General features: G+C 41.0%; 1 protein-coding gene across 22 annotated transcripts in view; it reads left to right on the forward strand.

The window, feature by feature from the left end:
* PIKFYVE (phosphoinositide kinase, FYVE finger containing) overlaps positions 1-27,694 on the forward strand; it is an 82,877-nt gene that overhangs the window by 31,534 nt on the left and 23,649 nt on the right. For 15 of the 22 annotated variants that reach the window (XM_010565592.1, XM_010565541.1, XM_010565531.1 and 12 more), the window contains 23 exons: positions 2,899-2,961; positions 5,016-5,145; positions 5,492-5,672; positions 7,017-7,091; positions 7,730-7,837; positions 9,668-9,808; positions 10,497-10,623; positions 11,780-12,966; positions 14,494-14,651; positions 15,777-15,848; positions 17,486-17,657; positions 18,989-19,167; positions 19,644-19,757; positions 21,055-21,163; positions 21,276-21,430; positions 21,976-22,066; positions 23,078-23,138; positions 23,729-23,872; positions 23,974-24,094; positions 25,212-25,307; positions 26,071-26,154; positions 26,646-26,737; positions 27,397-27,561. In XM_010565592.1, the coding sequence (XP_010563894.1) occupies positions 2,899-2,961; positions 5,016-5,145; positions 5,492-5,672; positions 7,017-7,091; positions 7,730-7,837; positions 9,668-9,808; positions 10,497-10,623; positions 11,780-12,966; positions 14,494-14,651; positions 15,777-15,848; positions 17,486-17,657; positions 18,989-19,167; positions 19,644-19,757; positions 21,055-21,163; positions 21,276-21,430; positions 21,976-22,066; positions 23,078-23,138; positions 23,729-23,872; positions 23,974-24,094; positions 25,212-25,307; positions 26,071-26,154; positions 26,646-26,737; positions 27,397-27,561 (3,825 nt within the window). Of the gene's footprint in view, positions 1-2,898; positions 2,962-5,015; positions 5,146-5,491; positions 5,673-7,016; positions 7,092-7,729; positions 7,838-8,273; positions 8,365-9,667; positions 9,809-10,496; positions 10,624-11,779; positions 12,967-14,493; positions 14,652-15,776; positions 15,849-17,485; positions 17,658-18,988; positions 19,168-19,643; positions 19,758-21,054; positions 21,164-21,275; positions 21,431-21,975; positions 22,067-23,077; positions 23,139-23,728; positions 23,873-23,973; positions 24,095-25,211; positions 25,308-26,070; positions 26,155-26,645; positions 26,738-27,396; positions 27,562-27,694 lie in introns of those variants that run through there. The other 7 variants (XM_010565635.1, XM_010565644.1, XM_010565681.1 and 4 more) reach the window with 5 other exon arrangements.

Genomic DNA, 27,694 nt, shown 5'->3' on the forward strand with positions numbered 1-27,694 from the left:
ATGTACATGTGTATTTGGCTTGATTTCATTGGAATTATCTTTTGTCCTTAGACTGGATGACAGTGACTTAATTTTCTTTGAAATAATGAAGTGAAACTGAAGATCACACCCACTTTTTGAGGCTAGTAACTCAATTTCTTCACAACTGTATAAATTACAGTCCTTGGGGGAGGATTGACAGGACAAAACATCAGTGCTGGATGTGCAGGTCAACTTTGATTTAAGTGGCTAGTGGGTTTCTTCAAATGATTAAGGGATATGCAATTTCCACTAGTCACAGAGGTCAGCTGCTTTGAAGCAATGGAGTGTTCTATTGCTGTGTTCTAGAATGGAGTGGTTTGTATATAGTCTGAGTCCAATGGCAGGACTTCTTGTGATGTTGTAGGCTGACTAATGTCTGGTGTGTTTCAATGAAATTCTAGTGACTCCAAGTTAGCTGGCTTGTAGTATCTTACAAGTGAGTATAGTGACTCATTTATAGTGTCATCTTCCTAAAGATAATGGTACTTTATAGTGTGTATCAAAATGGGAAACAAAGTAAGATTGCTTTCTGAATTTAAATTGGGGGATGAGATTGACTTGTTTTAAATGTGGGTTTTAGTTGCTGTTTTTAAAGAGATATAGTTATCAATATGGGAAACTTTATTTTCTAAATGTCCTTGCAGCCAGATACCCTTGATCCTGGTAGCAGGTATTTCGGGTAGTTAATTTTTGATGCCTGCATCTAGTTAGGAGGGGGAAAGAGAAGAGGATCTGCGTAACCATGACACAGTTCCTTACCACCGTTGCTTGCAAGGAGCCCTTTTGGTGCACCTTCTTTTGAAAAGGTGCACTTCAGTTTTCAGTGGATATCTGTGGATGCATGCATCCTTTTTTGTGTATGTAGAGGAAAAGCTGTGGTTGCTAGCCAGTCTGTTTTGATGTTTAACCAGAGCAATCTTGTAAGGTGTATAAAATCTGTACCTGCTGGTTTCCACTGGAGACCTGTGAATTTGTGTGCATTGTGGTATTTGCTTCCAATGATGCCCTTGAATATCAGACCTAGGAATTTGTATGTTCTGGGGTGGGTTTTTTTGGTTCTTTCTTTTTGTTGTTTTGTTTTGGTTAAGCTGTTCAGGGGAGCTTGTAAGATAGTCTCTCGATAGCTAACTGCTTGCAGGCAAGGCTACAAAATATGCTACAGGAACCTCCTCTGTCCTCCAACATTCTGTGGGGCATGATGCCTGTAGGGATGATGAAAGGTAAGAAATGTGCGTGTTAGGAGATACCACTCTCACTGTCTCAAACTCACACCTGTGAGTGTGGTATCTGTGCAGTCTAGGAAGAGGTATGGTATCTTACCTTGCCAGGAGCTTCCTCTGGGGCAAATTGAAAGCAAAGTTATAGGAGGTGAAGCTGTATTGAAGAGAAGCGTTCCTGGTTTGGAGGTGCCATCTGTGTCTTTGTCCAGAGCAAAATTAAGCTTAGGTTTCAGCTGGGGTTAACTCCTGCCTTGGCCATGCCAGTCAGGGATATGTGTCAGACCTAATTTGAGTGTGTTCACAGTAAGAGCTGCTGCCCTGAGGCTGTTGCAAGGCGGAGAGAGATGGAGGTGCTAGTATACATGCTCATGTGTAGTTACAGCATGACATGACTTTCTCTAGGTAGTTTGTAGAGCTGTGGGTGAATGAATGCTGAGGGTGAGGCAGCTTTAATCAAGCAGTAGGTTGCTTATAATGCTAAACTCTTCATCTAAGCAAGAGATGAAAAGAATCTGCAAATAACCATCAAGCTGCAAGGAAGGCTTGCAACTTCTCTTTGGTACACTGATCATCTATTGAGTACCTGTTTGCAAACTGGGCAACTGCAGACAAGCTCAGATTTTTAAACTGGTGGCATGTAAGGGGTCTCTTGAGTGCTGCTGTTCAGAGACTTGTGATTGCTTGTGTCCTGTCAGCTTTCTGTTGCTTTCTGTTGGTGTCTGAAAGCTGTCTGGCTTTGCATTCTGTTTGTGGCAGTAGGTCTGGACCATTCTCAGGAAAGGTGATAAAGGGTTAGCTTTGGACTTCAGATCATCATGCTATATAAGCAATTGGGCTATTGTTCTTGTTTTCCCACTGTAGAACCCCTTTTTGTAGAAGCAAGGAACCAACTAAAGGCACAACAAGCTAATGGCCTCTGGAGAAAACAAGCTTTTTGTAGCCAGCCAGCCTGCATGAAAGATCAAGATCTAGCAAGCTAAACAAGTGTGGTAGATGGAGCTTCATCTTATTTCCCATATGTAAAGTGATATATAACTCTTGGTTTCCTTTGTTGCTGGGAGTCCACCTCTCTCAGCATGGATTCCTCAAAACACTTTAAACTGTTTTAGACTTTAGAATTCTAGCTCTTGAAACGCAGGCTGTCTTTTGTTTCCTTCACTGTGTAAGATAATTCTTATGGCTGGGGTCACTCTCTCCGTCTAAGGTACTTCATTGGAGTGTGAGAGCAAAATAGCTTTTGAAGCTGCATTTTTAGACCAGAGTGAGGAGGCCATTCCCTGTCTGGACACTCCCGTGGTGTCTACTCGCAACTTAGCACCTTTGTATTCAGATCTAGAAAAGTGTGGTGTGGGTCAATTGGAAAAGCAAACTCTTAACTCCTAGTTCAGTCTTTTCTCCTGTCTACTTTGTTTGTTTTGTTTCTTCACAGTAATAAGTACTATTTTCTTGTCATCTTAAACTTTTTGATAGAACAAGAATGAGAGGATATTCTTGTCTTGACTACTCATCAAGCTGTTGCTAAATTGGTGACTAAACACTTAGATGAGTAATGCTGCTTCTTCTGGTGTGGGCGTGTACATTGTAATTATATGGGTGCACCAATGTAACCTGTCATTTTATTTTTCTCCGCCTATCTCCCTCTTCTTTCTTATTTCAGAGTACTTGAATCCTGAAAACGGAGGGCAGCAGATGTTCTCTATAAGTGATGCTTTTATTAAAGGTAAGGAGAAACTTCAAATGTTGCTGTTGTGCAGTTTTAATATAATGATGAAAACTCCTCAATATTTCTTTAATAGAGCATTGACTCTTTAGAAACATTTACTTGACAGTAAATCTGAACTTATTTGTGGCAAAACTGATATATAAACTAAACTTTTTGGAATGTACTTTCAAGCTTAGATTTTTTTCACTTCTCGGATTTCTTCATTCAAAAGCACTCAAAGAAAAGCTTTTACTTTTTTTTAAAAATAAGTGTAACTGGCAAGTCTGTTCAACTTCCCCACCCACAAACTTATGTAACAGACATGGATTTTAACTTTCTGTGCAAGCAAATGAAGGTGTGATATGGTTAATTGCACTGCTTCTACAGAGTAGCTTAAAGCTTCATCTTTTAAATCTTTCTGAGTTTCTTGTTGTCACCACCACTACTACTACTGAAATGAAAGGCCATTAGACACAGTTATGAGTTTTAAAACCCATGTACCTTCCAGTATTGTGGTCAGGTGTACTTGTGGGCTTTTTTTTCTCCCAGTTAATGCTAATGATTTTGGTGAGCTTGTAAGAGGAGGAAATAAGGGGAGACCCCAATGTCTGTGCAGCCAGAAAAATAAAGTCTTTGATTAAATTGATGCTTAGTTTTTAACTGAGCTTTTGCAGGAGAAAGAAAAGGGAAGAAACCAATGTAACTTGTGTTATTCTTCTACACAGCTAATTTTGGGTATGGAGCATCTGGAAGAAGTTGTTTTTAAAGAGTCTTTTTTTTTCAATAGTCCTGCTCAGATTACTATTGTAAAAGGATTTTGTGGGTGTATCATGCACTCTGAGGAGTTTTAAGCTTGAACTCTGAAGGCTTACATACTTGCTGATGAAAATTGATATGCTACTAGCTTAAATGACTTACAGTCAACCATTATGAGAATGGGGAAGTTTGTAACTTCCCTCTGTAATATTATAATACCTGTGTGGGAAATAACCTAGTAACTCTTTCAAAGCACAGTAAACTGTGTTGAAATAACCTCTAATCTTGGTACTGCAAAACAGAGAACAGTTCTAAGGAGTTACTACACAATATAGTGATTGAAAGCAGCAGGCCCCGTCCAAGTGAGGACTGTCTTACACTGTCGAAACATGCTTTCTGTTTCCAAAACCAGAAATGGCTGTAGTTCATGCTGACAAGTAGGATTTAAAAAATTGTATTCAGTGGATACAGCCTTCATTGGCATCCTGTTTATCATAGCAGAGAGGTACCTGTGTGTATATGATGGTTAGGTGGATGGAGGTGAGTGAGAAGATGTGCTGAGATCTTTTGAAAAGATTGTGCCACTTTCTTGACAGAAGATCCTTGAGAATTCTGTAGTATTAAATACTGTGACATAGGCTATGAACCAGCCTGCTGACAGCTCCCTTTGCCCCAGAGCAACAAAGAGGTGGTGTGTGGGATCAGGGCTGCAAGTCACATAAAGGTTCAAAAGTCTGACATATGAATTGGTAGCATAGCATTTCTTTAAAATACATTTGGGAGATGTGCTAAACAAGGCCTTTAGGAAGATATTTTTGGTACTTGTGCTGCAGCCTGAATGAAGTAACTAGATCTTTTAATGCCACTTAGACACAGATGTCTTCAAAGCAGCAGCTTTTTGTGGATCAAATTGGTGCCTTTGACCAATGTTCTAAGTCTAAAAGGCCTTATGATTATGTATTATGAATAGACACGGTATTTGGAATTTGCTGCTTATTTATGGGCAAAACTGGGATACAAGATTTTTGTTTTTTCCTTGCCTTAACAAACTTGGTAACAATTCAATTCCATAAGAGAAAACAGTCTGTTCTCTACTGGCAGTACAAGAATTTTAGTAGCTCACTTTCCTTTGGACACTCACCACTGTTATAATACTGTTTGCTGCATCATGTTACCATGACATCTAGCTCAAATTCAGTATTTCAAGAGGCTTAGACTTACGTCTTAGTAAACTGTTTCATCTTCAAAGTAGCCTTTCAGAAAGACAGGCATTCAACTGTGACCTTGTATTAACAAGGTTTGTTTGTCTCTTGCAGAGTCATTATTCAACAGGAGGGTGGAGGAGAAGTCCAAAGAACTCTTTTTCACACCCCTAGGCTGGCACCACAGCAATCTGGATCTGCTGAGAGAAGAGAATGGGGAGAAACAGGCCATGGAAAGGCTGCTGTAAGAAATATGTAGAAAAAGGAATTTGCATACCTTGAGTAACAATTCTTGAAGCCCTTGTATTCCACCAACTTTCAGTGGGACTTGATCTACAGTGGACAATACAAGGAACTAATTTGCATTAAGGAAACAGCATTTTTACAGTATATTTTGATTGCTTTTTTCCCTGTGATTTTTATAGATTGAAGTACAAGACCAGTGTTGACTGTAGAATGTTCTAGGCAGCTGTTCCTTCAGAGGACTTCCTGTGCTGTAATGTCAAGAAATTTATTTGACATGTGACTTCAACTAATCACTGCTCTGTATTTTTCTCAAGAGACATCTATTTGTTTTGCCTTTTTCACAGGTCTGCTAATCACAACCACATGATGGCACTGCTTCAGCAGCTTCTATACAATGAGTCCCTGTCACTGTCCTGGAGGGATATCATTGTACCTGTGGTCTGCCAGGTAGTTCAAACTGTACGGCCTGATGTCAAGAACAGAGATGATGACATGGATATCCGCCAGTTTGTCCACATCAAAAAAGTAAGTTTCAAACAGTGGATCTAGGGAAACAAAAGGATGCAGCTGTTGGCAGCATCCTTTGTTTGAAGAGTCCCCTTCCCACTGCCCTCAGCATGTTCATTGGTGTAATTGGCCAACATGGCCTTTGGGTAAGGTGGGGTTCTAGGAAAAGTTACACAGAAGGAACTTTGCAACCTGTGAAAGGTGCTTTAATGCCCTGGAGCTGACCTCTTCTTTCAGGCTGTAGGCTGCAGAAGGTAGCAAAAAGCAATACCTCTGTAATGACTTGCTTCCTTTTTTGGTTTCAGCTTGTTTTGTGCTTGGATTGGAGATGTACTGAATGCTGGATAAGTAGCTTGCAGGACTCTGTGTAGCAATCTATTGCCCTATAACTATCCATTATGGAGGACTGAACTCCTCCCATGCCAAGTACAATGACTTTCTTCAAGAGGAAAGCATAATTGTTATGGGATGGTACATCCAGTTCTGCCAGATGGCCCAGTGTTGACATTGTTGAACTGTAAGGCTGGAGTTGTGGCATGCAGAGCTTCTTCTGAGAGGCTGATGTGAAACTAACATCCAAGGAGCTAGTGTGACTGAGGATCAAAAGCTTGGGCCTATTTTTCTTTGGCAAAATTCACCTCAGGAGGCCTGTTTTGTTTGGAAGCCATGTAAGATATGAGGAGAGCCTTATGGTTCTGGTGGTAGCTCCGTGGCATCTCTTCAGGCAGCATCAGTTGTTGCTGCCTCTCCTGAAACTCCAGTTCAAAGAGCAGATGTTCAGAGGTGAAAACTCTTCGTAGCTGTCTGCTGTTTTCACGTGCTGATAACAGAAATGTCCTCTGAAACAAGTTATTCAGAAACGTGTTTCATGTTGTTTTACTCCTGTGATTGGTTGTGACTGTAGGCACACCAGTGAAGTGTTTGTGTTCAAATAGTAGGTGGAGGTTTGTTTGGTTTTATCTTTTTTTTCTTTTTTTTTTTTCCCCCTTCTGTTTTCGTTCCTTACAACTTGTTTGTTGTTAGTGGAAGTGTCATGTGCAAAGGTATATGCTCCCCATGACCCATAGAAGTTAGGTTTCCTTATCTTCCAGAGTGTACTTGGTTTAACAAATATGCATCTGTTGGGAGGGGTGTAGAGATCCTGGAACTTATTATTTGTTTTCATGTTGTCCTTAAGTTTGCCAGACTTTAAAGGGAAAGAGTTGTGTGTTCAGCATGACTGTATGTGATCTTTCATTTGATAATTGAGGGCATAGCTGAAGCTTGCACATCAGCTACAACAGGTATTCCATATATTAGGTTTACTGCATTAGAAGTTATGGGAGTGTATGACACTTCTAAAAATGTTCTTTGCTTTATTAGATCCCTGGTGGAAAGAAATTTGACTCCATGGTGGTGAATGGATTTGTTTGCACTAAGAATGTTGCACATAAAAAGGTAATGCAGGCTTGATTAATCAAGTGCTGGCTGTAGTGTACGCTGAGGAAACAAGTGTGCTGTGACTTCCATTTTGTGTTGTGAAGCTTCTCTCACTGTTCAGGAAGTTTGTGAGCTTTTCCTAGTTTGAGAACCTAAACAAGAATGTCTTTTTAAAGCACTTCTTTTCCAAGCTGTTTTCTTTTAGCCCAGAGATTCTAGGGGTGGAAGCTTTCCTCATGCATGTATCAAACATCCTTTCTACCCCTACCACCCCAGAAGGCATCTAATAATTACCCCAAGTTTTAGTCAGAAAAAGGCATTTGTGGTTCTGACTTACCATAATACAGTAAAGTGAGCTTTTAAATAAGGCAGGAGGTCAAGATAGAAGTGATCTGAATGGAGGCTGCAAAGTGTATCAAGACTTCGGGGTGACTGTGGAAACCTCTAGCATTGCACTCTTACTAGACAGTAGCTGTGAAATTCTAACAGGTGTAACATCTTCATGAGAAGGAAGAATGTGTAGTTGGGTCTGCAGGGGAGCATAGCTGAAACACTACTGTGGGGGAATCAATCATGGGAAGTCTTTTTTTTTTTCTTGTGTATGTTTTCCCTTCCAGGTGTTTGTATTTTTGTTTTGACTGTTGTGTCTTTCTTAGATGAACTCTTGCTTAAAAAATCCCAAAATTCTTCTGTTGAAGTGCTCAATTGAGTACCTCTATAGAGAAGAAACAAAGTTTACCTGCATAGACCCTATAGTACTTCAGGTGAGAGCATGCTTTTGTTCTTGGTTTAAATTGCTTCAGGTCTAGTGAATCAAACAAAATTATGATCAGTGCACATCTCTTTTTTTTTTTTTTTTTTTTTCGGGGGGTAAGGGGGGGTTGGGGGGGGGGGGTTGCATAAGAAAGAAAAATTTCCTCTTCTACAGCTAGCTAAGACCACTGCTGCACTAAATACAGTACAAACTTGTAGTCTTGTGCTGAGGGTTTTTGTTATCAAGTTACATGTACTGAGAGCGATCTTATGATCCTCATAATTAAATGCAGCATTTTAGAAAATAAGTTTTGTTTTTAATGATACACTGTATAAAGAACATATGGTTCAGAAGGTCAGAACTAGATATGGTTTAGGTGCATGAAGAAATAGTAGAAAAGTTAGTGTAGGTGAGGGTTAGCTTACACCCATGTTATTTCTTGTCAGGCTTGAAAAAATGGGACAACCTAATGAAGTGACGAACTACAAAATGTCACTTTGGAACAGGTGCCCTGCCCCTGTGAGCAGGGAGGTGCCTTAAGTATGAAAACACTGAAATGGATAGACTTTTTATTCAACACACTGCATTCCTGTCTGAGAATCAGTCTTCATATGTTTGCCAGGATACTTCTAACAAGGGTATTTGGTGCCCTACTGAGCTTGGGCCATAATGTTTGTTTCTGTATTTGACTATTTACTTAGCATGCATTTAAGACCATTTATGTTTGGTAATTAATAAACAGGATTAAAGGTATGAAAGCTTTAGCAATAAAACTTGTCTCTGCCTAGTGAGTTGGTTTTCTAGTAAAAGCTTAAACTGAGACCTGTAATTTGTTTGAATGGGGTAGAAGTATCTACTATACTTTCTAAATATTGGTCTCTGATTATTTCACTGTCTGCTTCAGAAAATGATCATAAGTATTTGTGTATCTGCATTAAAGTCCTATTGGACAGAAAATACTACAGAAAGACGAGTTCAATTGAAAAGGCTGCCATTTAGCAAAAGCTTTATCTTCACTACACTAACATGAATGTTAGTTCATTCTCTCTGAGGAGCTGGCAAACTGCTTTTGTGGTATCTTTCTCTTGCACAGAACTTTTCAAACCTGACTGGTGTGAGCTGCAATAATGCAATTGAGAATACCTGGCTTGGGAAGCTGTATCCTCCCTCTAGCAGTGTAGGTCTTTAGTTCTGATAGCATTGCAGCCCCGCTTTGTCTTTCTGTGCATGGTAATAAAAGTGTGGGGAGGATAGTGAGATGGAGCCAATTAGAAGAGCAATTTTGCAGTGCACAGCATTTGGAATCCCACTCCAGAAGAACTGTCCCCAAGTACAGATTTAGGGACTGAGGCTCTGTGTACAGACTTGTAGAGGCATAGAGCACTGGTATACTCTTCATGAATGGAAGTGTCTCAGAGTGTCAGCACTCGGCATCAGCGTGTATCTGAAGAAGGTGGAGAACATAATATTGCAAACAGCTTTGGTTTAGAATTCTCTAGTTCTAGCACCTTTCAAACATAAAGCCTTTTTCCATGTAAAGTTATAAGGTGCCTGTATAAATGTTTGGATTCTGCTGCAGGTATCTTACTTCAGACTGTCATTGGACTATATCCTCATGTGCAATTAGTGCATATAACAAATTACTGATAAAATGGGTGTTGTGCTGTGGGGGTGGGGAAATGTGCATGATGGCGCTTTCTGGATGGGTGGTTTCCCTCTTTTATAGGAAAGGTCAGTACATAAATGGGAGAGAAAGTAGTATTAAGTATTTAAGTGTTTGGGTTTTTTTTTTTAGATGGGTTTGCAGTAGTTAACTGCTATACTTTGTTCCTGTGTGCAGGAAAGGGAGTTCCTGAAGAACTACGTACAGCGGATAGTTGATGTCAGGCCTAATTTGGTCCTTGTTGAGAAGACCGTGTCCCGAATTGCCCAGGACATGCTCTTAGAGCATGGTATCACTCTGGTCATCAATGTCAAGCCGGTGAGCATTTCCTGTCAGAGTCAGACTGGGCCTTGTGGTGGATCTCTGTAACTTCTTGTAGCAAGCTCCCTGGAGAAAGCAGAGAGTTGTCTTATTTTCTCCTCTAACCAAACTTGGGCTCTTTTTTTAATAGTACTTCTTTTCCAAGAAGGCAAGACAGGCAAACCTAGAGTAACTTTACCTCAGCTCTTCACAGCTACTCTGCTGTGTTCTTGCTTAGTAGGTCCTTGTCCCCTGGTTTGGTTCTAGTTAACTCTTGACTCCTATTTATAGCAGATCCTGTGTGGGTCCTCAGTGATCCCTAGAGAGCCTCTCTGTCCCTGTGAGGCAGGGTACAGACAGCCAAACAGAGAGTGGCTTTGCGAGTTGGCTGAGCTCCTGATAGCCAGCACTCTGCTGATTGCGCTGTACCTCCTGGAACTTTTTTCACTTGAACAGATCCAGATATCCCAGGGAAGGGCAAAATCTTACCTCTCACTGGAAATATTTACCCAACTGCTTTTTTAAGTTTCTTGTATGTTGTGGGTGACTGGGTTTAACCAGAGTTTGCATCTCAGTGAGAGGTTTCCTGGATCACACTGGCATTTTTTGTTGTTGTTGTTGTTTTGGGGTTTTCTTAAGAGCAAACTAAGGATGCTATTTTCCTCTTTAAACTGTAGATTCTTACTGTTTTTTTCCATTTTTACAGCAAGTCTTAGACCGGGTGAGTCGAATGACCCAGGGAGACTTAGTGATGTCAATGGATCAGCTCTTGACCAAACCGCGTTTGGGAACCTGTCATAAATTTTATATGCAAGTTTTTCAGTTGCCTAATGGTGAGTAAAGCTTGATGTGTCTTAGCTTGTGTGTGTGAAAGGATAAATGCTTTACTCCTCTTATCTAGATCTGAACTGTTGGGTGTCTTGTGTGATCAAGTATTATTCTTCCTACTAATTTTTCTTTACTTCTGTTACATCTTAGAACTACAGCGAACTGACTGCAGACACAAAGGCATGATCTTACTAAGATGAGACACACTAGATTTTAATTAGGCTGGCTTCTTCCTTCCAAACTGTTTTTTCTCTTCCCACCACCTTGGACTTTGTCTAGTCCAAATTTCTGTTCAAAACAGGAGGGATTAATTTCAATGCAGGATCAGATTTCTCAGGGCTTCATCAGCCAACTGTTGAAAATATTGCAGAATGGAGATTTTGTAGCCTGTCTGGGCACCTGTTCTGTTGCTTAACCATCCTCAGCATAAAGAATTTTTCTACATAGAAACAGAGAATCATAGAACAGCCCTGGTTGGAAGGGACCTTGAAAGATCATCTCGTCCAACCCTAACATATCCAATCAAAACTTGCCTTGTTGCAATTTGTGCACACTGCCCATTTTCCAGTCATTGTGCAGTGCACCTTTGAGAAATCCGGTTCCTTTTTCTCTGTAACCCCCTTTAGGCATGGGAAGTCTTCACAGGAAGAAGGAAAAAATGCTGCTTGACAGGTTACCAGTGGTACTGGCACACATAGATGCTGTTGATGCAAATCTTTGTGGAGATGCAGTCTTTGCATCTCTTCCCCTTCCACTTCCCCATGCCCTCTTCCAGCCTTTAAATTGCACTCAAAATCTTGTACACTTTTGACTTGTAAGGATGAGCAAATGTGCCTGGGAGGATAGTGGTTCTTTTGCTTCACTGCTGCAGAGTCTACATGGTCTTGGAATACACTGTTTAGGCCAGTGTGTTCCATGTGGCCTTCACTTGGACTTTATGATGACTTGTTTTACAAAACAGGAGAAGTTTTATAGCAAATGCTTGTTTTGCTTGCAAAAATAAGTTATTTCAGTACAGTGATGTGAATTTCTGCAGCTGGATTGTGCTACCGATGTTACTTGCTCTTAGTCGCTGTTACAGTCTCTTCAGTGTGTGAGATACCTAAAAGCAGATTAATTGTAGTTGTCATCCTAACTCCTATGGTTTTCTTTTTCTTATAGATCAGACAAAAACCCTGATGTTCTTTGAAGGGTGTCCCCAGCACCTGGGTTGCACCATCAAGTTGTGTGGTGCTGCAGAGTATGAGCTGGCTCGTGTGAAGGAGATCCTGATCTTCATGGTCTGCGTGGCTTATCATTCCCAGCTGGAAATATCTTTCCTTATGGATGAGTTTGCCATGCCCCCTACTCTGACCAAAAACACCTCCTTTCACTCCCTTATTGAGGAGCCAGGAGATGAAAATGAACAACAGAACCTCTTCAATGGTGAGGATTTCAGCACAGCAGTCAGAGACATTGAACTATCCTCTGAAAAGCTGCCTGTAATCTCTGAGTCGGTGTCCTCTGATGAGGTCAGCTTGCTTGAACAAAGAGGTTTATTTGAGAGAGGTGACCAAGAGAACAGTCAGCTGGAAATGGCATCCTCAAAACATCAAGAGCACCACAAAGTGGAGTCACCGTTTCCAGTATTCAACTCTGTACCTCCTGGAATACCCGAAACATCCCTGCTGCCCCTCCATGGTATGGACCAGCACTTGATCACTCTGGATAGCCAAACATTAGAGCCTCTTCAACAGGTGGATGATCTACAAGACTCCAAGAGTCAGATGAGAGTCTTTAGAGACCCTCTCCAGGATGATACTGGTTTATATGTCACAGAAGAGGTAACTTCTTCTGAGGATCGTCTCAAGACTTACTCTGCAGCATTTAAGCAGGAGTTGAAAGATGTCATTCTCTGTATTTCTCCTGTAATGACGTTCCGTGAACCATTTCTTTTAACTGAAAAAGGCATGAGGTGCCCTGCCCGGGAATACTTCCCTGAGCAAGTTTACTGGTCTCCTCTCCTCAATAAGGAATACAAGGAGTTGGAGAGCAGAAGGAAGAGACAATTATTGCGGGATCTCTCTGGACTACAAGGGATGAATGGGAGTATCCAAGCCAAGGCTATCCAAATCTTACCTTCTCACGAGTTGGTTAATACTAGAATAGCAGAACACCTAGGTGATAGCCAGAGCTTAGCTAGAATGCTGGCTGACTATAGAGCCAGAGGAGGGAGGATACTACAAAAAAGCACTGATCCCTTTGCCCAAAGTAAGGATGTGTGTAGTGTCCCTACTGGAAAAACTGGGTGCAGAATTGAAGAGGATGAGAAGGGACTGGCTCAGAGTGAATCCTCGTGGTCTCATAAGGTAAGATTCAAAGCTATGTTACTGAAAACCCAGGTTACATCAGCTACAGAAGGTGTAGTGTCTCATATTAAATGTTAAATCAAAGTTGTTGTGGTTTGGGGTTTTTTTGTTTGTCTTGTTTTGTTTTTTTTGGGGTGTGTGTGGTTTTTTATTTTGGTTGGGGTTTGGTTTTTGTGGTTTTTTGGGTTTGTTGTGGGTTTGTTTTTTTTTTTTTTTCTTTTTGACTGGGTCAAAACTGCATTTTAGATTGCAGTGCTCTGGGCACTTAAACAAGTCAGTATAATAAGGCACTATGTGGATATAAGAAAGCAGAACACAAGACTGACTGCAAAATTTTCCTGAGAAGGGAAGAGGTTGTGAGACTACTTTCCGAGAAATGCACAAAATCGGCTAAAGATCAGTATATTTACGTTGCCTGTTCAGCTCAGGTGTACATGACTGATTTCTGAAAATGAATACATGAAGGGGGAGTAAGCTTAGAGAAGTTCCTGAAGCTGAGCTTTCTTGCTGCTTGTATTGGTGATTTCTAAAAGCGTAGTATTTTCATCTTCAGAGGGTGTAATGTCATGGAGACAGCAGTAGGCTGTAATTACATTAAAGTATTTGTTTGTAAAATTTGGGTGATCTGAAGAAATGTGAGAATCTCATAATTGAGAGGGGGAATCTTCTTTGAAATTTCCAAACAAGGCAGTATGTGCTTGTAATCAAAATACTTAGTTTTGGGCAACTGCCATGAAAGCAACTAACTTGTATCTGAGGAGAAGGATCTTGGAACTTTCTTGAACTGGAAGCTGTTCAGGAAAAAAGTCTGTGAATGAGAGCAGCAGAACTGATCTCTTGAAATAGTCAAATGTTTTGGTCCCTGAGCCAATCAGCCCCCAAGTTCATGAGCAGAAGTCACTTTTCAATTGGTACTTAAATGTAAATTTGTGTAGCTTCGCAGGCCATAATCTTACGAACTGTAAGAGTAGCCTTTGCTCTGGATCAGACTGGTTGATGCTGTTTTAAATTTATTCAGTGATCAATGAAAAGTGGTTGGGAATTTCATAGTTCTGTAGAGTGTGGAAGGGGAAACAGCTTCATTCCAGCAGCAGTGTGGTAAATATCTTCACAGAGGACAAAGTTGGAAGTATTTCTATAGCCTGAATCAGTAACTGAGGTGTATATATATTGGCAGAGTTTTGCCTCCAAGGTGTCCTGAACTGTACAGTGCTTTGGAGACTCTGGATGTTCGTCTTGGGGCTTTTGTTCTTTTATGTTTCTCTTAGCTTCCTTTCCACAGAAACACAGGTGTGTGCATTGGTTTCATTATGCATATTTCTTATGCTGTTCTAAAACTGGCAGTTAGCAATTATACATGGTACAAGTCTACCTGAAGCTCAGAGATAATATCAGGTTAATCTGTACAAAAGGAGTGAGCAGACATTTGTCTGTAAATAAAACTACTAGAGCAGAATTTCGTCATCAAGAGTTGTGTGTGGATGGAGGTGTCTGTAACCAGTAAATGAGTTGTTTTCTCTCTACCAGGTGGATTGCCTGAGTCCAGTAAACCATCAGAGGCTCTGTGTTCTCTTCAGTAGCTCTTCTGCTCAGTCCAGCAATGCTCCAAGTGCCTGTGTTAGCCCCTGGTATGAAAACTACTCCTCTACACCTTGTATAGTTGCTATCTTTTTTCCTAAGTCAAGGTCAGTGCTCACCTCATAGCGGTATTTATTTGAGGACTCCTTGGTAGATTGTGGCTGTCCTGTAACAGGAACTGTTGCCAAAAGAATTTTGTCTTGCCTGGTCAGGTGGATCCAGAGCAGTATCACATAGCCTTTGTAATCCCCAAGGTGTGAATGAGAAAGTCCAGCCTAAAACTGAATACTTTAGTTGGTCTTTTCACTGCAGGGTGTGCAGTATGTGTGGGGAGGACACCGCATGCAGTCTTGTGGGGAAGAGTTAGTGTATATAAACGCAGAAGAATGTCCAAGCCCAAAAATAAGCCTTGAGAGAATCTCAGAATACTTCCAGATTATATTATCTGAGAGTGGCATTTGAATATATTGCTATCTTTCTGTAATTATAGTCAGTAGTATTAAGAGCTTTAACTATATTTCCAGCTTAGGGGGCTGTAATTTGTTAATTGTATGCAATTTATGACACGCTTCTAGCTCTACTAAACAGGACAGGTCTTGGTGTTTCATCATCTAGCTCAGGTGAAAATATAGAGATGGGTCTCTTACAGGGAACGGTCTAGAGTTCCTGTAAAAGCTTAGGAATGAACCAAAGAAGGTGGTGATAAGCTCACTAAACAGCAACAATAAAAGGATGTAAATTACTGATATTAGAGATGTCTGAATTGTGACACTTAAACTGATACTTACACATTTTAAGTGGCTTGGTCACCTCAGGTGCTGAGAAAACAAAAGTTGCTATTAAATCTTCTAGAAGGATAAGGTTTTCTTAAGGCTTTTTCCATCTTCTGGATGTACCTTTTTTGTAACTGTTTAAATGTTAGTGTTTGAGGCTTCAATCTGTCTAGACTTCTGTGCCTAGATATTCTTGAACATGATCTTCAATAGTGCAGTTGAATTGTATTCAACTTTTAAAAGTCAAGTTTAAAGTTGTTCTAGTAGGACTCTGATCTCATTATTAGCAAACTTGACAGCAGGGATCTAGGAAGGGTAGTCGAGAAAAAAAAAAGCTTTTAAAGGTATACAGGGCTGAAGAACAAGCCAGCAGTGGGTGCTGATCTGTGCACCTAAAGGTCATTGCACAGCTAACAGTGGCAGTATCTACACTCTAAAGCTTTTATTTCTTTGCTTTAGGATTGTGACTATGGAATTCTATGGGAAAAATGACCTGACTCTAGGGATTTTTCTGGAGCGCTACTGTTTCAGGTGAGGAGGAACTTATTTCTAAATCTCATTCTAAACAAAACAAAAGCTGTTGATAGCTCTGTGAAGTTGACCTGCTGCCTTCTTCATAGACTCTACTTCCTGTGCACTTAGGAAAATAGCATGCAAGTCTGCAGAGCCAGTTGTGTCCTAGTAAAGCTTACCACTTAAATCTGTTGTTCCCTTTGCTTTATTATCATGCTGTAGTGAAACAGGAACTGGATTTAAGAATCCACTTACTCATGCTCACTTCTTACAAGCAAATACATCCACTGCTTTCCCATGTCAGCACTATCCCTCTTATTTCCTTTAATGAGGAAGTGGAACAGATTAGGAAACAAGACTTACAAGTTCATAAAGACAAATGTGTTCACTTCGCACTTTCTCAGAGCGATTAGGGCTGTAAGGCCCTAGTTAAGAGTCTGAGCATGTATTCCAAATGGCTGTTTTTCAAGACGAGCAACTGTACTGATTACAATTTTCTGAGGTTCCTATTTGAACTTTCATACGAATTCTGGAAAAAAACCCCTACTCCTTCAGCGTTATCTGAACATCTCAGAGTAAGACTTTGTCATATCTGCAAGGTGGCTAATATAAATGGTCCAGAACACTTTTAACCCTGGCAAAGTACTGTGTAATTTATTTCATCTGACAGGTGCAAGTTGTTATTTCAGTAATAACCAGAACTGCCAGAATCCCATATAGAGTCTCAGCAGGCTGTGAAGCTGGATAGAGTAGCCTGTGGCTCTGCAAAAGACAATATTACTCTGTTTTCTCCATTGGCCACTTGTAGGAGCAAAATGTTCTTTATGTTCAGCCCTCTCTGGAGGAACAAGTATTTCTCCTTGTGCTGATCAATGAGGAGGAGGAGGTTAGCTGCCCACTTTTAAGTTCTTGTTTCTCTCTGCTGAGTGTAGTGTGTGCTAAAGTGAATGCTTCTCAATCTCCATAGTTTCAGTAATTAAATTTTTTTTTTTTTCAATATGAGCAAGGAGGATCTGGGCTTTTATAGGCTCTTCCTGTTTTTGAAGAATTCCCTCTTTCACTTTGGTACCTAAACAATTCAGCTTTTATTTTTCTGTTGTCAGTCTTTCCTCCCTGACTTAAAAGAAACCCATCCAAGGAAAGGTCATGCTTTTTTTCTGTTCAAAGAGGTTATATGGCACTGTTTTGCTCACCTCTTCCTTCAGGAGCTGAAACATGACCGTTTTGAAAGCTCTTTGGCACATCTTTGTCCTCAGTAGCCTTTGCTCTGGTAAGCTGCCCAAGTGGTCTTCTAATTTGGTGCGAAGCACTTCCAGGTGCTTGATCAATGTTTTGTGGACTATATAGAATGTAGTCCAACAAGAATATGTTGGTAGAAAGTAATTCATTGTAAAAAGATTGTGATAGCAACCAGTATCCAGTCGCTGCTTTTGGGACCTATACAGCCATTGCTGGCAAGGGAACTTCCCTACATGCTATTTCTAAATGAGTACAATTCAATCTGCAGAAACAGCCTTTACTAAAGGCTTAGGAAACTTGTACAGTAAAGATAAGTACTACTATGATACTAAAAGTCATATTAGATACGTTGAACCAGTTCTTCAGCAGTTCCTAGCATATGATCATTCATAAGTGTTTCCATTTCTCTCTGTAAGGCCTTCCTACCAATGCCCCAGCATGTTCTGTGAAACACCAATGGTGCACCACATTCGTCGCTTCGTTCATGGGCAAGGCTGTGTGCAAATTGTGTTAAAGGAGCTGGACTCCCCGGTCCCTGGGTACCAGCACACCATTCTTACTTACTCTTGGTGTAGACTGTGCAAACAGGTAAGGCTGTGGACTTGAGAATCATTGCTATTACAATTTAGTATTCCTGTTGTGACTGCATCCCTAGAGTTATGGCTAACCTAGCACAAAACCTGTTACTGATACAGATGTTCTTGTGTATCTACAAATTCATTTCGTAGAACTGGGGCTGTTGAAGGTGAAACATCTTGTGTGAGGTAGTTCTGTTGGAAAGTGTCAAACCTGGCTCTGAGAGGATAGGTTTAAGTGGAGTTGATATATTGCAGGAAACTGATTTTTGACACATGGGAAAAAATTGAGTTGCCCTCTTAAAGGTGAAGAGTATAGTCCCTTCCCTGCACTGAATTAGTATGAGCATTAAAAGAATGTATGTATGGGGAAGGGCAGATGCTGAAACCTACTGGCTCAGTAATTGGCTAAAACCGCTTGGTATTCTTTCATCTGCTATGGACTGGATAGTCTGCATTGTATCAATGTGATGTCTAGACTTCCTTTAGTAGTCATTAGAAAGTAAGTAAAATCTTCATTAGAAGAATGATAAATTGCTTTAAAAAACCACAAGATAGTAAGATTGTGTATTATCTGAGGCTTGTTCTGTAATTTAGCTAAGAAAACATTACCACCTGGATACTCATCTCTAGCCAAACATTGTAAAACTAAGAGCCTTCAAAGAGATGAGAATAAAACTTAATTAAAAAAAGATTCATGTAGTGCCTGAAATGCAAAACATCTATTACCCATGTGGATGACTCAATTCACCTACTTATGCTGGCTTAAACATGGGTGTTGGATTTAAAGATACCTGGAGGAAGTTAATGTAATTGCTGAAGGCAAGCCTGATGTTGCTGTGTATACACCTGTTCTATAACCTTTTATTTCTGTGTGCTCATGTAAACACTAATATGTTTGTGGCTATTAAGTATGTTTAAAGCAGTGACTACTCTAAGCTTGCAAGCACTGCTGAAGCTGAAATACACTGCAGAGCAATACCAATGTATTTGTAGCTGAAGAATCACCAGGGAAAAAGTACATGACGAAACCTCTGCAGCTGACTGGGTTGCTGGAAGTTGTCTCTATGCAGAGAAATAGAATCCCAGGTACAAGCTTCTGTCAAGGATATGTTTGCACTCACGCAGCTTAGCACCTGTCATCATGAACTACCAGTTCTTGTTTATACAATTTATTGTAACTATGTGTTGGCCTTAGCTTTGCATAAATGCAGTCTATATTGTTTAGTATGTTTCAGGGTCATGGGTGCTTCTGGTACTAGAAATACTACATTGCTGTCTAGGTTAGCCTGTCCTTAATCTTGGTTGAAGGGTGAAATTAGGACATGGCTTTCAATTTTTCAGGTGACACCAGTTGTTCCCCTTTCCAATGATTCTTGGTCTATGTCTTTCGCAAAATACCTTGAGCTGAGATTCTATGGGCACCAGTACACTCGAAGGGCTAATGCAGAACCTTGTGGTCATTCCATTCACCATGACTATCACCAGTATTTTTCCTATAATCAGATGGTGGCATCTTTCAGGTGAGATCCATGCTAAAAACTTCCTTCTCTCTAGTACTATGTGAAGCATATAGCTCTAGTAGGATTCGTCAGGTCTGTCTTTCACTTTGAGTACAGCATGGGATAGCATAGCTGCACTATAACCACAAGTGCAGGATTGTGTGCTGGCTTGCAGAGGATATTGTGGGTGCCATCACTGTCCTGGATGGGGCGGGCAGTGTTCCTAAGAATGGCTGGCTCCAGTTCATGATACAGAAGAGAAACACTCTTCCCTGTCTAATCTCAAACTTTCAGAGTTTTGTTTTGGAACATGATCTGTGGTTGTACTTTTTGCCTAGGAGATAAATGGACAGGGTGTTATTGCTACTAAAAGTAACTAAAGCCCTGGACGCATTGACAGTGCCCCTTTTCATATAAGGGCCACAAACCACAATATGGTGTAGAATTACTACTTTGTGGGGAGAGTCTTGTTAATAGCTGTCATATTGCCTTCTCAGCTACTCTCCAATCCGGCTGCTTGAAGTGTGTCTCCCACTCCCCAAGATCTACATCAAACGGCAGGCTCCATCAAAGGTTACTATTTTGCAGGATCTCAAGGATTTCTCTCAAAAGTAAGCTTTGTTTTTAATGCCTTCCTCAGCCTATTTGTATTTTGGACTTCTGTTAGCAGAACAGAAAACTGTATTTGCTACTATAGATAAGACTTGCTAAATATTCTATATTTAATAGAAAAGTAATGGTTTTAAGCACATTTATGTGTGCAGGTACTCCTAAGGGAGGGTGGTATTGAAATCTTCTTTATTACCTTTATGTGCTCTGTCTGTACTAATCTCTCACCTTTTCATCTGGTGGCAATTCAGCCTAAATATAGCCAGTAGAAACTAAGATTCTTCTCTTCTCCATCCCTGAATGTTGCCCTGATATTTGAGTGATATAGCATGTTTCTGAATGACGTTGCCGCTGAAATGTTGACCATCAGCTGGTATCTGAAATGTCACCTTTTCTTACAAAATGCCTTCTCAAGCACAGCTAAAGTATTTCTAATTCCTCCCTCTAATACTAAAAATGGAACAGAGGAGGTGATCCTAGAAGGCTTAATCTGAAAACTGCAGGTAACACTGTACCCTTGCCCTAACATTCTGTTTTGGAAGATCTGATCAAGTTTAAATCCTGCTTTCAGCATGGAAAAACTGCAAAGGCATTGCTCAAATCTATTGTTGGAACTGTTTTCATTATATTGGTCATGTGGCTACTAAACTTTCTGGTGTGTAAAAGACATTTCCCTTTGTTAGCTATTGAATATGATAACAGCAGACAGTCTGGTACCTTCTTGTTGTCTAAGGTAAACTACTGTAAGCCTAGACACCTTCTAAATGTAGGAACAAAAAAAAAGGGAGACAGGCATGATGGAAACTGTATTAAATCCAGCCTGACTGCTGTTCTGCCTGGTGGCTGGGTTACTGTATGGCTGAAACCTCTGTGACTACCTGACTTCAGAACCTGTGGAGCTTTGTTTTGAGCTGAAATAGTTACTCATTCTGTCTCTGAGCCTTTCTGGTGGAGGTGTAGTTTGCAGCCCCAGATTCTTCCTTGTCACATACGACACAACTGTTTCCCTTGCTAGTAATGTGTTTGTGACCTTTGTATTGCTCTCTGACAACTTCCGCTGCTAAGAATGAGTTGTGAAGAGGAATGTCAGTGTGTGTAATTTCTAGGTTTGTGCTATATTAATGAAGTTTTTCCAACTTTCCCTGTAAATTCAGTGGGACAGCCTACTGTACAGAACACTGGCATGTATTGTCTTTTGTATTCTTAAATGCTAACCTTGAACACAGTCATTCTTTCATTAAAGAATGTTGAAGATGTTCCAAGTAGTCACAGCTTAACTGTTTGCATCCCTATCGACAGGGTGTCACAAGTGTATCTTGCTGTTGATGATCGCCTTGCTTCTCTGAAAACAGATACTTTCAGCAAAACAAGAGAAGAGAAGATGGAAGACCTCTTTGCCCAAAAGGAGGTAATGGACTATTTCTGCATTGGCAGACCATAGGCTGCAAAGTGTGTGGGGAAGCCACTTAGATCTAGTGTCATCTCTGGTCACAGAACACTGACAGTTTTTCTTCTGGCAGATGGAAGAGGGGGAGTTTCGAAACTGGACTGAGAAAATCCAAGCAAGGCTGCTTTCATCATCATTAGACACACCTCAACAGCTGCAATCTGTTTTTGAGTCTCTGATAGCTAAAAAGCAAGGACTTTGTGAGATGCTACAAGCCTGGAATAATAGGTAAGAGGGCTTGTGTTGGAATCATGAGAAACACTGATACTGTGTTGGTTAGAGAAGGGAAGAGGTTCTTTTGTGCTTTCTCTCCCTGTAGTGCAGTTGCTATATAGAGTGTGTTATGACAGCTTGTGCTGAATGTCCTCTACCGGTTAAGACCACAGAGCTGGTTGATTGGAATGGAAAATCATCTGAGGCCAGATAATAAAAGTATTGTGTTGTAAAGCACAACTTGCATCTGAGAGGAGAAAGTGTCATCTGAATAAAGGTGGAAGGCAAGGGAAGAGGGGAGCATGGGAAAGCAATTAATTGGGTGAAATTATCTCAGAGGTGCAGAAAATGTTCTGGTTTTGACCATTTGAAATATAGCTTTGGTACATGTTGGCAGCCATCTGAATTTGCAGTAAAGACTAGTGAAGGCATGCTTGGCTGCATTCTAGTATGGAGAAACTTCATAACTTGTGCCTTTCACAGTTAATACCTGTAACCTATCTTCTGATTAATTTGGGGGGTTTTGTGTGGTTTTTTTATTTGTTTGTTTTGTTTTGAAGATTGCAGGATCTCTTCCAACAAGAGAAAGGGAGAAAACGTCCATCAGTACCACCCAGCCCTGGGAGACTGAGGCAAGGTGAAGAAAGCAAGGTACAAGTAGCAGGCTAGAAGCTACTTAAACTTTTTTTTTTTCCTGGGGCAACACAATAGTCTTAAGACTGGCTTTGGTTCACTTAGTAAACTTGTTTTACTGCATCATGTAGTTTTCAGCTGTAGAAGCTTGAATTGCATGTTAGTATATGTATCTTTTCCTAAAGACATGAACCAAGAGCCATATTACACAGAAGATGACTAAGTATGAATAGGATTTTATGTTTCCTGTGGTGGTTGTGTAGTGTTAATACTGATAGCAGAGCTGCACTCTTTGTCAGGCATATGCTTAGGTAGGAAGGAGGTCACCTCATTAGACCCTAGGTTGTTGCCCATCAGGTTTATCCCTTGTGAAAAAGAAAAGGCAAGAATTATCAGGAAAGGCAGAGCAAAGAACACAGGGAGGACTGATAATGAATCTGTAGGTTCATATCTGTTCTGTGATGTGTCTGATGGGAACTGGCTGAGGGGATGTATAAGTGATTCTGGACTGCTGCCTCAAGAGCTCTGTCTAAGGGTACAGTTGCCAGCATGCTGAACAACCACCCTTTTGGGAGCTGGTGCTCTGAGAAAAAGTCCAGACTGCAAGGCAGTACAATATAAGCACCATACAGAGAGGCTGAACTCCCAATAGTTCTAACATTAGCAAGGTGCACTAAGAAACCCTGTGAGACCCTGGATTTGCTCTGCTGCATGCATACATGTCCTTTCCACTTAACACATTTTCTTAGATGCTAAAACACACTTAACCTTAATCTAGCAGCAATTAGGTTTATATAGAGGAAGAGTGTAGTCTTTAAAGCAGCATACAGAGATGATAGTAGTCATAAGCATCTTGTGAAGCTGGGTTGCTGTTGCCTTTTCTTTTTTGTGTGGTGGCAGATACAGTGACAGTGCAGTGGGTGGGAGTGCTCTGTTGTGGTACATCTGCTTTTGCAAGTGTTCCACAGAGGAAGAGATACAGTTATAAAGAGCTTGGCATTAACACTGGTATTTTGTTACTCTGCCTAGATCAGTAGCATGGATGCTTCCCCCCGCAATGCTTCTCCAGCACTGCAAAACGGAGAAAAAGGTCTGTTGTTTGTTTGTTTATTTCTTTTTCTTAAGCAACCAAAAGAAGCTTGCTGTTACCGTTTGCCTGACATAACATGGGAGCCTTTGTCAAATTTGATAATTTAGAGAAACAGTGAATTCCCATTGTGTCAGATGGGAATAAGCCAATTTATAGCTTGCTATTATAAAAAGCAGTCTGCTTCTTGTATGAAGCTGAATTACTAATGATACTAAACTGGCCAGCAAGGGTTTTCCTTTGAACTTGAGTTTAAAAGCTTTCAGAGGCTTTCTAAATAACTGAATAACTACATGGAATTTGGGAAATGCCACTCACCCGTTCTGTGAAGTGGTTGTGGGTGCTGAGACCTCATATCTGTGAGGCATACTGAAGATTGTGTGAACTGAAGGTAGTGGGTATAAGTGTATGCATTTTCTGGAGGTTATGTGCTACATTGATCAACTTGCCCATTTCTTTTCTCTGGGTGGCCTTACCTGCTTTCTAAGTAAAAACTTCTTGAAAGTAGACACTGGTGGTAGCTTGGCCTGGGAGCAAGCGATATCTCTTCTGACAGCCATGTAAAATGCTTTCTTCTGTCCTTGTACTCTCAGAGGATCGTTTCCTGACTACTTTATCAAGTCAGAGCTCCACAGGCTCCACTCATCTTCAGCTGCCCACACCTCCAGAGGTTGTATCAGAACATATGACTGGTGCCAACACACTGTCTGAACAGGATACAACAAGCAGCTCAGAAGGTATAGTTCAGTTGTGGTCTTGTGTTCTTTCTCTTGCTTCTCTGTGGCAAGTGTACAAGATCTGTGATTTGCGATGCAGACTTAAGTTATCTCTGTTCCAGATGTGTTTGATGGACACTCACTGGGATCTACAGACAGCCAAGTGAAGGAGAAGTCTACTATGAAAGCTATTTTGGCTAACTTTTTGCCTGGAAACAACTATAACCCCATTCCATTTCCCTTGTAAGTACTGCATAATATATATGATGTACAAAATTAGCAGCCTGATCAAATTTCAGAGCTGTGCATGCTTCCTTTACTTGGTATATAATTTAAGTCATCGTTTGGGTTTGCCTCTGAATAAGCTGTAGAACTTCTTCAAGGCAAGAAGTTTCCTGTGTCCCTTCTAGGTATTTGTAGGTTACCTGCTTTTCTTATTAATGGTCCACCCTTGTGCATATACATTATCAGTTTCTTCTCCTCCTAGCAGGCATGCCTCTCAGAACTCTTGTGGGAGCAGAAGGGGTGTGGTGGGGAAGGGGGGGAAAAGTGCCTTGTAACTTCATTGCTGCAGGGAGGGAGCAGAAATGTTCTTCCTTAGCGAAGACTTACTAAAGCTACATGCCTGTCTTGTTTTTACTTCCAGACCTCTTCCAAGGGTTGGACTCAAATTGACATTGTCTGGGTGTAGGTCAGGTTCAATGGCTACTGCATGTGCCCTCAAGTACCCCTCTCATATGAAAATGGGCAGGCTGGAAAGTCTTTCAGCTACTTGGTCTGCGTGCTTTGTAGTGTTTCTCGTTTGATGTGAGCCTAACATTTGGCAGCCTGAGTTTAACCTCTGAATCCTACCCCCAGGGTAGTAGTAGAGGCCATGGGCTATTGAGGTAAAAGTTAATAATTGGACCCTACAGATAAGAAAATCTTACAGAAACCCAGGAGGCTTTTGGGAATTTTCTGTGCTAAACTGCTTGTTCAGAAAAGAGTCCAGGTTTGTCCCCTGACTTCACTCTGCAGGTCATGCTGCAGGACAGTCAAAACAAACTCAGGCAGGTTTTGGTGCCATTAGAAACAGTGGCTGCTAAACAGAAATAGACTCTAACTTGGAGCTGGTCTTCTGATATAAGCAGCTTGCTTGAAGTGCTGATTGCCTTAACATATTAGCATTTAGATTTAACCATATAGCTATGAATGTGTCTATTGGGAGAAGCTGATCTGGGGAGCTTTGGTTCCATGCTGAGACTTGCAGCTTGTGCCTGGGAGTGCAGTGATGAGATCTGGGTTTTGACCAAAACTTCACCTTTTCTTTCCACAAACTTTTATGATCTACTAACAGTGTCCCTATGTTGTTTTCATTTAGTGACCCAGATAAGCACTACCTAATGTATGAGCATGAACGTGTACCTATTGCAGTCTGTGAGAAAGAACCAAGCTCCATCATAGCTTTTGCTCTCAGGTACTGGTGTGATTTTGCTGTTTTGTCTGACACATGTTGTACTTTTGCAGCTTTTCTGTGCAAGGAATATTCAAATCCTAATGGTAGGGAACAAGCATGACAGAATTTCTTCACTCGGCTCTGTTGGGAGTTTCTGGCAGAGCTGAAGTTCTCTCCTTTTACTGTTGAGATATGGAACATAGTTTTTCTGACTTGCAACTGGATTTTTGGCTTTTCATGCTGAACTCTAGTACACAAAAAAGAATTAATTTTGTACTGTTCCCTGTAATGTGAAATTGTTAGAGAAAGAAGTGCAACTAAATTTTGCTCAGCTCTCTAGCCTGGAGGAAGTGCAACTGAGCTAGGGAACAGCAGTTAGGCATTCGTACTGCAGTCTGTCCCTTGCCCTACCTTCAGTTGTAGCAGCTCTTCCTATTACTCAGCTCTCCAAATCAGCTGCTTCAGTAAATTTTGGGGATTTGCGTGTCACAAGGCAGCAGACTTTTAAAGAAGCATGTTCCTAAACTGTGGGAGAGGGAGAAGCAAGGGAGGATTTTTCCTGCAGTATGATTTAGAGCAGCTTCTGTTCTAAGGGAACTAAGTTCTAATTGTAAGAAAAAACGAAGGAGAGGCTTTTAAACTGTGGGTTTTTGTGTCCTGTGGTTGTCTCTGAGCTGAATCTTTGGGCTGGTGTTACAAAGTCTAAGTCTCTCAGAGAACAGCTGACTCTTCTCTTTTTTTTTTCTTTTTTTTTTTCTTCTTTTTATTTTCCTTTCCCCTTCAGTTGCAAGGAGTACAGAAATGCCCTGGATGAGTTGTCCAAAGCATCTCTGAAGAACAGTTCTGAAGAAGGACTGCAGCCGAACAGGTTAACATGCAGGAACTACAGTACATAGAGCAAAGGCACAGTGATTATAGTGAATAAGCCAAAACTAGGACAGGGAAGGACCCTCAAAATATGCCTCTGTTAGTATCTCTGCTTTCTGATGGAATCTGACATATTCCACGTAACCAACACATACTTGCAGTATCTGAGTTTCCACTTTGTCGGGGACTGTGCTGATTCCATCACCTGATCCCTTGACTGCGTGCATGGTAGGGTTTACTGTGCTTGCTTACCTTTCCTGTGGTGATGAATGGAACTGTTGCTATGGAGCCCTGAGAGGTTTTTCTCAGGGATGTGGAGGAGGACAACTTTGGAGAGTCCCATGCCATTACAGCTTTAACCTGTATCCTCTTCCCTTAGCAGTACTTAGTGTTAGGCATGGAAGAGAAATAAAGGTACAGGAGTAAAGCAATAGTGTCTCGGGTGGCAGTATTTGTTGGGCTCATGACTGTTTATTTCCTTTCTCCTTTCAGCATGTCAGACAGCAAACCAAAGAGCAGTAGCCCTGTCCGCCTGCCTGAGGCTAACATGGGTCCTTCAAATCGCAATGCAGAGTCAGAACAGCGTAAGACCATTTTGCCAAGACCATATCCATGATGCTGATCTCAGCTTAGACTTGAGTCCACTTAGTCTGGGTTCTAGGTCTCATGAAAGTTAAGTTAGAACAAAGTAAATGCATTCTGAGTTGAAATTGTGACTAATCTTAGAGTTGACTTGATGTAGAACATGGCGGCGGGGTAGTGGTGCGAGTTTGTTTTTTTGAAGTCTGTGCCCATGATGGCTTTCTCTGATTCTTATGAGATCAGAGCATCATTCCCTGATTGAATACGTTACGATGTAGTAGACCATGGGTTGTTCTTGAGTCTAGCCTGTTCAGTGGGGTATGATGTCCATGATATGTTCTGATCTCTTTTGGTACTGCCTTCTTTAAAAAGATGGCGATTAAATTATTTTGAAATGGAGAAGTGAGGTTCTTACTAAGTTAAAGACACTCACACTTGGTCTGTGTTTTCAAATGAGTCAGCATTCCAGAATGCTACTCAGAACACTAAGTCAGCTAACCTGATGGACCTTGGTTGCCTGAAGAATAGAAAATGAATTACAGTTGAATGACGTCATTCCTCCAGTTAGAACAGTCAATGGAGAATGCTTGTATGAGTCATGCTTTTATTAAACTGCTTGTAGAAATGCCAAGACCAATTTCTTTATTCCTTTTTACTGTAGCAAAGAAACCATCTGGTGTTTTGTCTTTCTTCCGTGGCACGGGAGGGAAGAGCCCAGACCTGTCTTCCCAGAAGAAAGAGACCTTACGTGGTGCTGACAGTGCCTACTACCAGGTTGGACAGATGGGCAAAGAGGGAGCAGAAAACCAAGGAGCAGAGCCTCCAGGTACAAGACTGTTGAGTCTGTCTTCTGTCTTGGGCTGTTTCTTCTCCCAGAATGCAATCCTGCTTATACTTTTTCAACAGTCCGAGATTACTCAACATGCATTGAAAGTGAATGATTTGAGCATCAGGTGTAG

The sequence above is a fragment of the Haliaeetus leucocephalus genome, unplaced genomic scaffold (genome assembly GCF_000737465.1).
Source record: "Haliaeetus leucocephalus isolate CR32 unplaced genomic scaffold, Haliaeetus_leucocephalus-4.0 Scaffold1, whole genome shotgun sequence".
NCBI lineage: Eukaryota > Metazoa > Chordata > Aves > Accipitriformes > Accipitridae > Haliaeetus > Haliaeetus leucocephalus.